General features: G+C 41.4%; 1 protein-coding gene across 3 annotated transcripts in view; it reads left to right on the top strand.

Moving 5' to 3' along the window:
• The window catches only part of map2k5 (mitogen-activated protein kinase kinase 5), a 58,427-nt gene extending 44,708 nt beyond the window's left edge, over positions 1–13,719 (top strand). Inside the window, exons 22-23 of one of the 3 annotated variants that reach the window (XR_008831534.1) lie at positions 11,340–11,581; positions 12,141–13,719. Coding sequence is in view for 2 of the 3 variants with exons in the window: in XM_056413732.1 (XP_056269707.1) it covers positions 6,869–6,988 (120 nt within the window). In the remaining variant the exon portion in view is untranslated. Of the gene's footprint in view, positions 1–6,868; positions 7,036–11,339 lie in introns of all 3 variants that reach the window. The other 2 variants (XM_056413732.1, XM_056413733.1) reach the window with 2 other exon arrangements.
• Positions 13,720–14,483: the final 764 nt, after the last annotated feature.

Raw genomic sequence — 14,483 nt, forward strand, 5'->3', positions numbered from 1 at the left:
TATGTTCGCAGTCTCGCACCAGAAAGGAGGAGCAAAGGGAAAACGGCGTCTAGAGTCGAGACACTCACTGGGAATTCCGGCCCGGCGGATAGAAGCGGCTCTCTTGATGGAGAGGTACTTTATAAACAAACGACCTCCACTGTGTCGCGTGATGCGTGACACCTTCGGCTCGAGTCGTCAATACGTGCGCGTCTTCGTCTCTCCATATTCTGGAGAAGATGTTTACTCGGATGGACAGAAGCGTCTCGCCGCGGCTCCTTCTGTCCGTCACGACTTGGTTTCACAACCAAAGCTTCACTCCAAACGCAAACGAATAGTTATCGGACGGGACCGTGGACCGAGCGCACGCCGCTTCTCCTTCCCCCCTTTTTGCTTTTTAAAAATGCTTCGGGGTCATCGGTGGCGTTTTTCATCACTCCTGTCAATGTTTCCTTTTTCCTCACTTTCCCCTTCCTCTGCCCCACTTCCTTCAAATTCACCGTGGTCCCTGTGCTCTTTTGTAAGAAATAAATAATAAAAAGTCCACAGTTCTCTCTCTTTTCTTTCACTCTCTCCCGTTCTCCCACTTTCTCTCCATCCCTCCCGTCTTTCCTTTACCTATATTTCATTTTCCTTCTCTGAACTGAGATATAAGGTCATGGATGCCTGCCTTTGTGGCAACCGGGCTGCTGATTGTCTTTCTCTCCTCCTCCTCCTCCTCCTCCTCTTCTTTCCCTTATTCCTCACCCACCTCTCACTCCACCTCCCCATTCCCCCAGCCTCCCGAGTATATTAAAAGTCTTTACCTATTCTATCTGTATGTTAATGCAGCTAGCCACAGCTCCCCTTCTCTCCTCTCCCTCTGCTTTACAGAAAGTGCCCGTAGTGCTCTCTGTTTTTCTTTTTTGTGTGCGTGTGTGTTCTGTTTTTTTTATCGCCGCAACTCATTCCTCCTTGAAGGTAATGCAGGAGAATAACACAGTAGCGTAGACACTGAGCAAATAATGTTGTTTTATGAGTATACAAACTCACCGAGGAGCTCCGGTTTGCTCATCAGGTTTCAGCATGTGGTTTCTCTAATCACTGGTGTAGCTTTTATTGACGTCATTATTTTCACTCGGATTTTATCCTATTAGACGTTCTTTAAAGGGCCGCTGTTTGATTGCATGCGAGCTCTTGATGGGTTCCGTCCCTGAAGCTTGACACAGTGTGCGACAACCGCTTGCACCGGATGCGATGTGTGTACTGTTAATATTTCATCCTAATCAGTTCAACTTCCTCACGTCACCTGACCAGCGTGCAGCGGAATGAAAAGGGCATTTTTTCTGGAGTTGATGCTACAGTGTGTTGTCGTCGCGAATAAAGAGAGAGAGGGAGAGCACGGACAATACAAAGTTAAAGAAAGCAAAATAAGCATGAAAGAGTTGTGTGTCCCTCGTTTCCTGGCTGTGTGGTGCACTGCAGCAGGAGGTTTCAGACGTGGACGCTGCGTGACGCGTGTTGCACTTTGCTGTTATGAACCATCGTTTTCTGTGACATAAATGTTGAAACTTTCTTGGAACCCGATGGAAGCTCAGGCCCAGCTGCATGTCTGCTGGTCTGAACCTGTCCTGTGAGGCGAAGAGGAATATGATAAGGAATCTGAATATATATGTATATATACATATATATATATGTGTGTGTGTATATATATATGTATATATACATATATATGTGTGTGTATATATACATATATATATATGTGTGTGTGTGTATATGTGTATATATGTATGTATGTATAAGGATATATGTGTGTATATATTTATATATATATACAGTATATATATATTAGGGCTGTCAGCGTTAACGCGTTAATCTATGCGATTAATTTGGCCGCGATTAACGACCTAAAATATTTTAACGCAACTTTGTTTACTTCCGGTGTGCGTTGAAGTTTTTGCACTTCTCTGAGTGTCAAGCCACGGCAGTCCGCCTCCTTCCTCCCGTCTGCTCCTCGATATTCACAGAGAAACATCGGGCGACGTGTCGGTGACGCGGGGCGGAAGGTGCAGGGGACTTTTTTTGTTGCTCCGCCCCTATGCGCGCGCAGACACGCCGGCATGGAGCTCTGCGGCGCGCGAGACGGAGAGCCGAGAAGAGTGACCGACACGTAGAGACAGAACGACATGCTGCTGTTGAGACGATCAACAACAGACGTTTAGTTTAATAAAAGAATAAAGACGTCTTGAAGAAAAGAACCTTACATTACTTCTGCTGTAATCTGGCGCTATAGAGAACATTACAGGGGGGCGGGGCCTCACCCTGATAGAATGGTGGGGGAAACACTGGGATGTGTCATATGCAAAAGCCTTTAAAAGGTGAATTTAAAAATCGAGAAAATGAGCCCAGACTCCAGAGGGTTAACGTGACATATTTGTCAGTTTACCAAGGCCACCGGTTCTGCTGTTGTTCAATGTTAAAGATGACAGGACCAATGGGGTCTCAATATACACCTTTTCTTACTAATCTGGATGTTTCACTGAAGAAACAATTCATCATCCACGATATTAAATACCTCGCTGGCACTTTATAGGTAGAAGCCTCTTTGAAAACACAGCTCTGTGGTATTTTGAGTCTCTTTGTGGTTGTCTGAAGTGATTACTCGTTCATTTAGAAGATTTAGTCCTTAGAAGGAAAAAAAAACTTTGAATCGCGATTAATGAATTTCAAAATGTGCGATTAATTAGTTTAAAAAATTAATCGATTGACAGCCCTAATATCTATATATATGTTTATATGTATAGATATATATGTATGTGTGTATGTATGTATATATAAATATATATATATATTTAATTGAGCTTCTTTAAATGTGTCTCAATTAGTCAAATCTTTTGGTTGATTTCACACCAAGACAAAATGACAAGAACCTCACGAGTGAGTGAGTGGGTGAGATATGAAACTGATCGGCCGGTCGTGGCGATCAATTTGAAAACCGTCCCGGTTTTGATCATCAGTTAATCAGCAGCTTGTAATTTGATACCTGAACACCAAATGTAAATGTTGAGTTGATCAGATCCACACCATGACTGATGAGAATAAATATCTGTCTGTCTGTATCAATCTCATCAATACCTCACTTGTACGAGGTCTTTCTTCTTTTTCTTCCAAAGAAGCGCGTGATGAGCCATCGGGGAGGAAAGTGAGGGTGTGTGTGTGTGTTTCTCCCCCTTTTACACCAATGCATCTTTCATGGTGGACACCTTACCCGGTCGTCATAAGCTCATGACGTTGGTCGGTTGACGGCGAGACTTTCCGTTGGCCCGCGTCCAGGGCGTCGCTGCAGGTATTTGGTGGTGACCCGTCCTGTCTGAGGTTTCTTGCTTTCGGTTCTAAACAGGCCGTCTTCCCCCCCCCCACACACACACACTCCTTCAATGGGAGGCCTGGTCTGTGTTCGATGCGCCTAGCGACTTATTAAATTAGCTTTTAAGGCAAGAAAGACATAAATATAGTGTTTGGCTGTCATAATATTTTGCGTATCCGCGTGTTTGTTTTTGCTGATTTTTTTTAAACTGCGTGTATGAGGCGAACAGAAATCCCCAAAGTGATGATCCCGTTGTGTTTTTTGATTGTGATTTGATGGACATTTCATCAGCCCCTCCCCCCTCCCCCTCTCATCATCCCTCGCTCCCCAGCCAGCAGCCTTTTAGCACCCTTGTCAATGCGGGCCCTCCCATTCTGCTTTTCTATTCATGGGCGCGCACACGTTTCGTGGCCCCCCCCTTCAACCCCGGAGACACCAGATGAGCCCCGCGGTTCCTCACAAAGGAAATCCCTTCTGTGTCCCCTAAATCTGGTTTTGACTCACAAACGGACACACACAGATAGATGGAAGCTGAGTAGCGTCGGGTTTTATCCACTTAGATCCGCCACTAACAAAAACACGTTTGTTATCAACAAACACGCCCCGACTAGTTAATATTAATCCATTCTCCCGCTGTCATAAACCCGCCCCGTCGTTTTAATAATTTCATTCATATTCATTCTTTCATCATGTCAGGACAACGCGGATGCGTCGACTTTCCACGAGGATGCAAATTGTCTTTCGCAGATCTGTAGTTTAAGATGTTGTTTCATAGAAGCAGAGCAATGGGGACGAGCGTCTTTGAGATGAGGCGCGCGTCTTTGAGATGAGGCGCGCAGTGGACTGGAGGCCACGAGGCAGCACACACACACACACACACACGTTCCTTTTTTTACTTTATGCGGCAGATGCTCTCAGAGTATTTATCTGGGATCAAGATCTCAGCAGATCGAGCCACTCATTAAGCCTTCTTTTAACTGTAATGGAGCTCATCTTCGTCGTCCCGATTCACGTCTTTTCCTAATATGGTTCTGTTAAAGAACATTTGGGAAGATATTGCGTGAAAAAAAAAAATGCGGACTGTATTATATATGTAATCGTCTATATGTGGGTTTTATTCTTTTGGGTAATGCTCTATGTGGGCGATGTCTTGACACGCATGAGTTCTGGTTATCGTGTCTGAAACTTTTACCGTCTGAGGAGTAGGTGTTTACATCGCGGCCATGTGCGAAAAGGGTTTTCACATGCATGCTTATGTATCATCGCTTGTCTCTTCTCAGACGCGTGCCAAGTCACTCTCCTCCTCCCTAAACTCTCCTGTCAGCACCTTCCCTGCCAAATGTTTTCACATTTCACCCCATGGGTCTTCTTCACTGACATGAAGCCCCATTCACACTCATGGGGACTGCAGTGTGGGACCACCGCGCAACCTCCGGGCCACGTCCTTGCATTCAAAATTACACTACTTGGACAATAAGAAATACAATATCAAGTATAAAAAAATGAATGTTTAAAAAGAAATATATTTATGTATTTATTTATATACAGTATATCTATATATTTATGTATTTACATATATATATAAATATTTATATATATGTATGGATGTGTGTATGTATGTGTATATATATATATATACACACACTACCGGTCAAAGGTTTTGGAACACCTCAATTTCTCCAGTTTTTATTGAAATGTACACAGTTTAATTTCTCAATGTACTCTCCAATTAAAGCATAGAACAAATAAACAATTGGAGATTTAAAAAAAAAATTATGGAATTTATTTTTATAAAATGTAATCAAATCTGTTTACTCACCAAAGTATAGCCAGCTTCTGAAGATATAACAGCCGAACACACTCGTGGCATTCTTTCTACAACGGAAATATAAATAGTGTTCAGAAAGTTCTTTTCCAACACTGTTGCAGAAGCTCCCACATGTGTGTGTGTTGCACTAGTAGGTTGAACAATGGAGGAGTTCTAAAACTTTTGACCGGGAGTATATATATTTAGGCACTGTAAATATACCTTTCATGACAATCCAATCTAAATTTGACCAAATCAAGGTTTCTTTTTGTCCAATAAAATGAAAATATACATTCGTGAATATTGTAACTGAAACAACTTTGTCTAATTTTCTTATTTCTTTTGTTAATTGGTGAAATAGACTCTAATTAATTGATATCTTATAAAGTTCATTGCCCCCAAGAATGTCAATAAGTTTAAAGCAGTATTTCATTCCCAGTGTACGATGATTCTGACAGTCCATGACTACCTCATGTCTCCCTCTAAAACACACATTTCCACGGTGTAACATCTTCCCGCGTTCTCCCCGTTCTGCCTCCAGTCCCACTTCCTCTCGGTGGGCAGCCAGTAGGATTCGTTTGTCCAGCGCGGCGGTATGAATCCCGGTCGGCTGCGGCGGTGGACGTTGTGCTCTTTCGTACACTTGGCTGGTGACTGGACTCGGCCGTGAGAACGATGCTGCCTCTTACTCCGCTCTGCTCTCTTTTTTTCTTTTTTTACAACCCGTTTTTTTTTGTTCTACTTCTTTCCATCCCGGTGGCCAACGTTTAGTTTTGTGGCTCGTTGACAGGTGGCGATCTGGAGGAAGTGCTGCCTCACTGTGCAAACTGTTTTGAAAGCAGCAGATAGATTTGAAAGTAGCATTAGTTGCTTGGACCATTAAGTTTAGAGCATTGTGACTCTCCCAGGAAAAAAAATGTCCCTCCATTTCCTCTGCACTCTGATTGACCAAAGTACACACACACACACACACGCTGTTCACACCAACCAATGCCAGCCAGTTTCCAGAGGGAGCGAGTGATTAGCATGCAAATCTGTAAAGACCTAGTTATTCTCTCTACCTCTTCACCCTTCTCCCTGTCACACACACACACACTCAAACACTCACACACTCACTGACAAACACTGTTCTTCCAACACTATTCTAATGAGGTGATGACCAGCGTCTTGTTATAATTGCCTCAAACTCTTTTTAATTTCTTTTGAGCGTATTAATCATACATAGAGTTATTTAAAATCGCATAAATTAATCTCTGATTAAACAGTCCCTTCACCGGCTTCAAACAATTAAAGAGTGAGGTAGAATTTCCCCTGGGTTTAGGCCGTTTCTGTTTGAGCCGAGCAGTTGCAGGTGATTATCCCATTTTGATGGCCACGCGGTGATTAATGTAACTTTGAAATGATGCCCCCCCCCCACACACACACACACACACCTCACCTCTGTCCACACAGTCGAAACACCTTCAACGACCCATCTAAGGAGGAGTTATATCCACTCTGTATTTATAACTTCTTTATTACACGTCCCGTACTTAAGTTAAGTTGCCGGTATTCAAATTATTAGGTGTGTGTGTGTGTCTAAAAATTCTTAATAATAGACGATGAGAAAAAGGGAACACCATTGGTTGGTTGGACTGCTCATTAGACGTGCTCCCTGAGACTAAGGAATAACACAATAATAACACATTGCTTGATAATAAAAAGGGTATCATGAGAGCGGTTTCTGTGTCTTCCAGATGTGTCTTCAGAATACACATGTTGGAAGCCGGTGTTGCCACCTGCTGTGTAGAGATCAGCGATCCGAAACGTCCGACAGGTCCGTTCCCTCAGACGCGTTTGGTGTTGGCAGCAGATGAGATGCGCGTGCCGACGGCGCCGCTCTGGACACCTACAGCAGCGCATGGTACATAAAGTCTGAGTGTGCCCGCTACCTCATTAATGCAGGGAGCTTTATCTGTTGCTATTTTTAATTTAAGTTGTAACTAAATAAGGACAATTAAGTTTAACTCTGCAAAAACAATGGCTTTCTGAGAGTCCATTTACTAGCGGTTTCCGGGGCTCTCGGTTGTATCGCGTGAAGGAATGCAGCTGGAATTGGAGACGCTTAGATTTCCATATTTCTGAGCTCTGTATGAACATGTTTTTTTTTACTTTTTGTCCGTGTCGACTGAATAGTTTAGATTATCGGCTGAATAGTACGGATTATCTTGAATTTGTAAACACGAAAAAAGAAAAAAAAACTCAACACGAGGTCCAATGTATGCCACGTAATAAGTTTACTCTTCTTTTATGTCTTTTATGTTGCGTGTCTCATTCATTTTAAAATGCAATGTACACGCTTTCAATCCGCAATGATTAATTCAATTCAGTTTGTTTTTTGTTTGTGGAAGGATAAATTCAGGGAGAGAAAGATCAGGCAAAATATGTCATACACGGTTCATAAGATCACGGAAAACCTGGAATTTTTTTAATGGTTATTTTCTGTTCTGGAAAAGTGAAATCCCTAAAATTTTGGAACAGTCCTGGAAATGTGTTACATTCATATGTTCATATACGCAGTTTGATTAAAAGAATAAACATTTCAATAAATATGTATTCTTTTAATCAAAGTATTGTCTCTCATTCATTTGAGGTATTGACCCGTGCATACACCGAGACCTCACAACATGTTTGGTCATGGGAATTTGGTTTAAAGCCATGAAAAAATATATGGAAATCCATTGGTCAACATGTGTATGAACCCTGTTTCTACGGCGTCTTTGCACTCTGTGTGTGTGTTTGTGTGTGTGTGTGTGTGTGTGTGGTGATGAGCCACGCACCTTCATCCAGGTCAGATTCCAGCACTTGTCTCTGGCCTCTCGGGGTTAATTTCCGGAGGTGAAGAGCTGGATTTTTTTGTTTTGTTGAAACATCACTCAGGACTTCCTTCTTTATTCCTGTAGTACGTCCTCTCTACAGAGGCATGGAAGAATGATTGATGAGATGGGTATTCAGCACATAGGGGCACCCAGGAGCGTCCACTCCACCCGTCTCATACTGACACACACACACACACACACACAGACACGCACACACACGCGCTGATATGAGAGTAATTAACCTCAGACTGCGTTAACCCCAGCTGCCCATTAGAAGGACAACAGGATTGATGGGGCTCCCCCCCAGTCCTTCCCGATCTCTACAGTGCCACAGGATTAGAGCACGCTGGAACGTGTTAACACCTCCCCCTTTTTAAAATACATAAAACTACCCCAAACCAAACACGTGGGGATGGAATTATCATTCAAAAGTGACAGTAGTGGAAAGAACGAAGAAAAAAACAACTAGATTGTCGACAACTCACAAATGCATTCACCCTTCATGTGACTTTATTTTGATGTCCTGTGCAAATTCTTCACTTTCATAACATATATTTTCCCAGTGTAACCTGCAAATAGACGAGGAAGGACGGAAGTGGACCGTCACCGCCAGCGTGTCCTACTTTAGTTGCTGATCTTCCGAGGAGGAGGAGGAGGAGGAGGAGGAGGAGGAGGAACGGGCTTGTTGTTTGTTGTGCATTTCGAGGGAGTCGCAACGTCTAATTATCTGCCGAAAAAGTTGGGATCGGATGTAATTCTTGAATGTCCTAGATTTTGTTCGGCGGTCTTGCGATGGCCGATGTCGGATGACGCAGATGGACATCGGTGCACTTTTTAGTTTTAGTGGTCAAAGCTGTCGTCCTAGAATTGCAGAGCCGGCCGATCGCCTCGTCTGGATCCTCATCCGTCCGTACGGTGGAGAGTAGCGTGAGCACAACGTACACGATTAATAAATAACACGCTCGGTGTGTGTGTGTGTGCGTGGCCAGCGAGTTGGAGCTGACCTCCCGTTAACGGTGACCGTCTCTCGTTGTCAAGGACAGATGTCGCGGAAATCGGTGTTGACAAGTTCATTTCAACTGGCCGGCCGCCGCGTCGTTTATCTAATTGGACCTCGAGACGCGGCAAATAAAAAACAAAACAATGGTCAGCCCCCAGTTGAAGTGTCTCGTTAACAACCTCCTCGCCTCTCACCTCTGACCCCTGCGTGACCTCTGTGACCTCTGGTCTTTGACGCCCCCCCTCCCCAGATGAGGCCAGTGATTGGGGCTGTCGTCACTTGAGAGATCACGTGACGTCTGTTTTTCACGTTAACAAGTGAACGCACCGCCGGCGCTCAACGAGCCTGACGAGCTCATCCGTGTGATTGTGATTGAGACTCTATTAAAGAGTTCATATAGTCGCAAGCATTTTATTTTTTAAATAGTCGACAAAGATGGTTTGTGTTGCTGCCTTTTTACAATTTTTATTGTTTTATTACAAAGCTCATTTTACCCCCGTTATGACTTCATCAAATATATTTCTTTAATATGCCCTGATAAGCCATCAATTAAACGCGAAGCTTTTAAAACCAAATCTGTCGGACATGAATATTTAAGAGGGTTTAATGATGTACCCGTTTAGTTTATTTGTGTTTTATCATTATTCCTTTATTCGCGCTTTAGAATAATTATACAAGTAGAACTAAACCAAACGCTTCACATAAAGGGGTGATAATGTTTGTGGCTCCAATCTGTTTGATAATAAAACGTTTATATTGCAGAATAGGTATAAACTTTCTTTGATGGCTGTGAGAAATATATTTTTTCATTTTTATGAGAAAGCTCATTACTTGTGTTTTTACGGCCATTTACTTTCTGAAGGTCACACGTAAGGAGTAAGATTAGGGATTAGCATCAGATATGGGACATTTTATTGGAATATGAAAAAAAAATTCAAAAGGATTTGACTTTTTCTTACTTTTCTAGCACAATGTGAGACTTTTTAAAGGTGGTTATGGGTAGATTCAGTATTTTACGTAAAAGGTGTTATTTGGTCAGTCAACGCATTTAAAGGGACAGTTCAGATGTCGTAGGTGGTACTTTGGGATAGTTTAGATTGCCCCTCCCTCGTTCTGAGCAGCAGAGAACAAAGCCTATTCTTTCCACCTAAAAGAAAGGCCGGCCTAAAAGTGTCCGTTTAAGTGCACGCTATATTTAGAATAGTTTGGGAACTGACCCCGTCGTGTTTGCTCTCTTCGGAATCCTTCGACTAAAACAATAATAATAGTTGCTGAGTTTCTGAATTTGAAGATGTATATAATGGCTACAGCTCCTCGTCAGAAAGGGTCGCGAATAAAGCGGCGGAAATATTCTAAATGTAGCTCACACTTACACTACCGTTCAAAAGTTTGGGGTCACTTAGAAATGTCTTTATTTTTCAAAGAAAAGCACTGTTTTTTCAATAAAGATAACATTAATCAAAAATACACACTATGCATTGTAAATGTGGTAAATGACTATTCTAGGTGGAAGTGTCTGGTTTCTAATGAAATATCTCCATAGGTGTATAGAGGCCCATTTCCATCAACTATCACTCCAGTGTTCTAATGGTACATTGTGTTTGCTAATCGCCTTAGAAGACTAATATCTGATGAGAAAACCCTTGTGCAATTATGTTAGCACAGCTGAAAACAGTTATGCTGGTGATATAAGCTATACAACTGGCCTTCCTTTGAGCTTGAAGTTTGAAGAACAAAATTAATACTTCAAATATTAATCATTATTTCTAACCTTGTCAATGTCTTGACTATATTTTCTATTCAATTTTCAATTCATTTGATAAATAAAAGTGAGTTTTCATGGAAGACACGAAATTGTCTGGATGACCCCAAACTTTTGAACGGTCGTGTAAATAGATATTGACTCTTTTTGTTGTTGTTGGGGCGACAACTAAATAATCAATTTCTGCCGCCGGCCCTCGTCCACAGTTCATTGCTTTGTTCCCGTTGTGACATTCCAGACCGAGGACGAGCCGACCGCCGTCTACCGTCGAGACTGTTGATGAATACCCGCTTCAAAACATCCAAACTATGCCTTTTAGGCAAAGGAAAAAAAAGGAATAGGAAATATTTTGGCGTGAATTGCAGCGACCTTCAACGATAATCGTCGACCGCATTTCACGCCGGTTTGAAAATGTGTCATACGAGTTTACCCGTTTGATTTATTTACCTAAATAACTTTAAATGCAGCTCTTTATTGTCAGTTTTGCTAAATCCAAGGTTTGCAGGAGAAAAAAAACGTTTAAAATATAAACACGCACATTTCCTTCCGAAACACATTTTAACCAAACGATTTCGCACCTTTTCCAGGACCACTCCTTCATCATCCAGTTTAACGACGGCAACGCGGAGGTGGTGTCCATGTGGGTGTGCCGCTGTCTGGAGGAGAGACGAGCTCAGCAGCCTCAGTGACACGTCTGACGTCCTCCCGCCGCGATGGACCGGGTCGTTTTCATCTTATCTCACACTTCTCACAGGCGTCCGGGTCCAGTCCGTCCATAGGCACTGTACAACGTGACTGTATGGACAAAAGTCCCCGTTACGAGCTTTATGTGAGTCTTTATAAAATGTGTTTTATTTCACAGCACTCGCGCGTCGGGACAATAAATGAGCTCACGTTCCTTTGAACTTCGCAATTGATCTCCTGCATCCAAAAGATGGCGCTTTCTTTTCTAACGCGGGTCTCCCATCTGCAGCCCCGTCCACACGTTTTGTTTTTTTCCAGGAACATTCTTCCGTCTCGTGCTTTTTTCAGTGATGTACCCCATGTGAAATCTTTGTTACCCCTCCCCCCCTGCATAACCAGCGCACACTCATTTGTGGTTGGGGGAAAAAAAGAATACACAAGAATACATACACTTCACTTAGTTAACTTAGCCTTATAGTTTATTAAATATGTATTAAAGAGCTATTTTAAAGGACCCCCTGGAGTGCCTTCACGTACCCCCCCCCCCCCCCATTTGAGAACCACTGCTCTAGTGAATGTTGAGGTTCATGCCTGTGAGTAATTGCCCATGTGTGTAAGTAGTCTATTACCTCAGCAAACATATGTAGAATCTCCCCCCCCCACAATAATTGCTTCTTTTTTTCTTTTCCATTCCTGGACGACAGCGTGTGTATCCAGTTGTTCCTCAATGTTGTGGAGTCGTTGTTGGAGCTCGGCCTCTCTCCTCGAGGAGAGTCTGCGTCAACAACCGGCCTGCAGTGGCGGACGCTGTGAAGAGTTACTGAGTGCAATGAATTATTCACATGCATCTTTTCTTGGATCTGAAGCGTTACACAAGCAAACCAATTATTTGTTCTCACTCATCGGGAGGAGCCACAGTTTCTCTCCCTTTGAACCGGTTTTTTAACTCATTTTTAACTCAACATTTTCATTCAGGGACGATCGGTTTTTCAAATAATAACAGACATTATGGACGAGAAGAGAAACTTAACAGAAGCTATATCTCTAATAAACCAACATATATATATATACTATATATAAGTTATTGTTTTATCCACGTACTAGTAAATCCTGATTTAAGCACGATGTGCTACAGAACACATGATATTATATTTGATGGCCAAATGAGATCAGCTGACCGCTGACGATGAGTTGTATGTTAACGCCCATAACGGGTTACATGACTAAAATATTATACAAAACAATCTTGGTGTGCAGCTGTTGAAAAGTTTAGAGCTCAAGTGCAATTAAAAGCCATTTCTTCTTCCACAAAGGCGCAGCAAACGTCCACTTGGTCTGTTTTTAGTTGTTTTTAAAAAATAATTTTTATTGTCATGCATCTTATTCCCAAGATGGTTTTTTACTTAGCATTTTGCTACCTGAGGAACATTTACTTTCCTTTAGTGTGTGTTGGTAAATCCCAAGTTGTGTCCCAGCTGCATCCTACATACGTTTTCATATATGTGTGCATACAAAGTATGAATATTATATTGGCTCATTTTTTGGGGGGGTTGAAGTTAACTATAAAATTGTTTGTTTGTTGTTGTTTTTTTAGACAAACACCTGAAATTGAGGCTCAGTCTTTTTACTTGGATGTAAATACATAAACTTTGACCTTAACTTTTTAGGACTGTGCAAGAGGCCGTTTGTTTTCATAAAGAAATGAATGTCACAAAAGATGTCCCAGTGGCATCTTTACATTATACCTTTTTATATACATATGTACAGTATATTGTTAATTAGATGAACCTAACTGTCCCATTCTACTGTGGTAAGGACACATCTGTGAGACGTCCACCCCATATTAAGTTGGCCTTAAATGTAACTGAAGCTATGAATACGTGTCAGTCTAGTAAAACAAGCAACGGGTGTTAAATATTAAATGATTTTTTGCAAATCAAATGAAACCAAAAAGTTTTTCGTTTTTTTCTTGTGAGCCGATGTGCCGTTTCCAAAGAGCTCAGACCTGTCTCTAAAGGTTTTGAAATGTACTCATTGCCTGTGTTTTTAAATATGGATCTACAGTATCAGTGGAAATATTTATAGTTTTTTTACTTTCAGCTTGACTTGTTGGTTTTTTTTTATGTTTTTGACAAACCACGAAACATTAAGTCAGTGATGGGACTCAGCAGAAATATTATTGCTGTGATATTACTGGCTTATTGGAGCCTTTTCTGTAATTATCTGTGTTGGCACATATTCCGACCGTAATGCACAAACAGAATAAAAAGTATTTAAACATAATCATTTGCGTAAATTTGACATTCATTTCACTTTACTCAAGTCTGTTTCTCTATGTTGCTTTTTTTAAGGTGATACAAAACAATGAAGTTACGTTTTTATTTTTTATTTCTATTTACGTGCTTTGATAATCTTCAGGCTTCTTCTCTTTTCCATCCCAGATGTTTCAAACATTTCTATAAAGTGTAAGTTCCTTTGTCCTAATTGGGTGACTTTTATACTATACTCACTTAAGTTATCCAATTTTTTGTTTATGAAAATTATTATTTTTTGCTTTGGAAAAAAAGGTTGTCCCTTTTTCAAATCTTTTGAAATCTGACTAAATGAGAAACGATAAAATGATCGTTAAGTTAGACTCACTTGCCAGTTTATTGGGCACATCAAGCCAAATTAGCCAATGTGGTAAAATCCTGCAAAATACAAACTTTATGGTCATATTGGAAGTCGTAGTTTTATATTTTATTCTACAAATAAAAACGTCAATACCTGTGTCACTGCATTCAGACAGAAACGGGTATAAATGACACCGTACAAGCTGGTTTTCAATATGTCCAATATTTAAAAGTAATCTTTTTTCAATTTAATATATTTAAAGATACAAAATGTGTTTGATTGTTGAGTGTTATGCTGCAACACAATTGTTGGCGATAACAAAAACAACTGCAGCCTTGAAACAGTCATCACTGTAAAGTCAAACGGTTATATGACCTTCATGACCGCAGCAGTGTTGTGTTAGACTTTTAGTTTTTGGCTGTACCTAATAAAGT

The sequence above is a fragment of the Pseudoliparis swirei genome, chromosome 4, assembly GCF_029220125.1.
Source record: "Pseudoliparis swirei isolate HS2019 ecotype Mariana Trench chromosome 4, NWPU_hadal_v1, whole genome shotgun sequence".
NCBI lineage: Eukaryota > Metazoa > Chordata > Actinopteri > Perciformes > Liparidae > Pseudoliparis > Pseudoliparis swirei.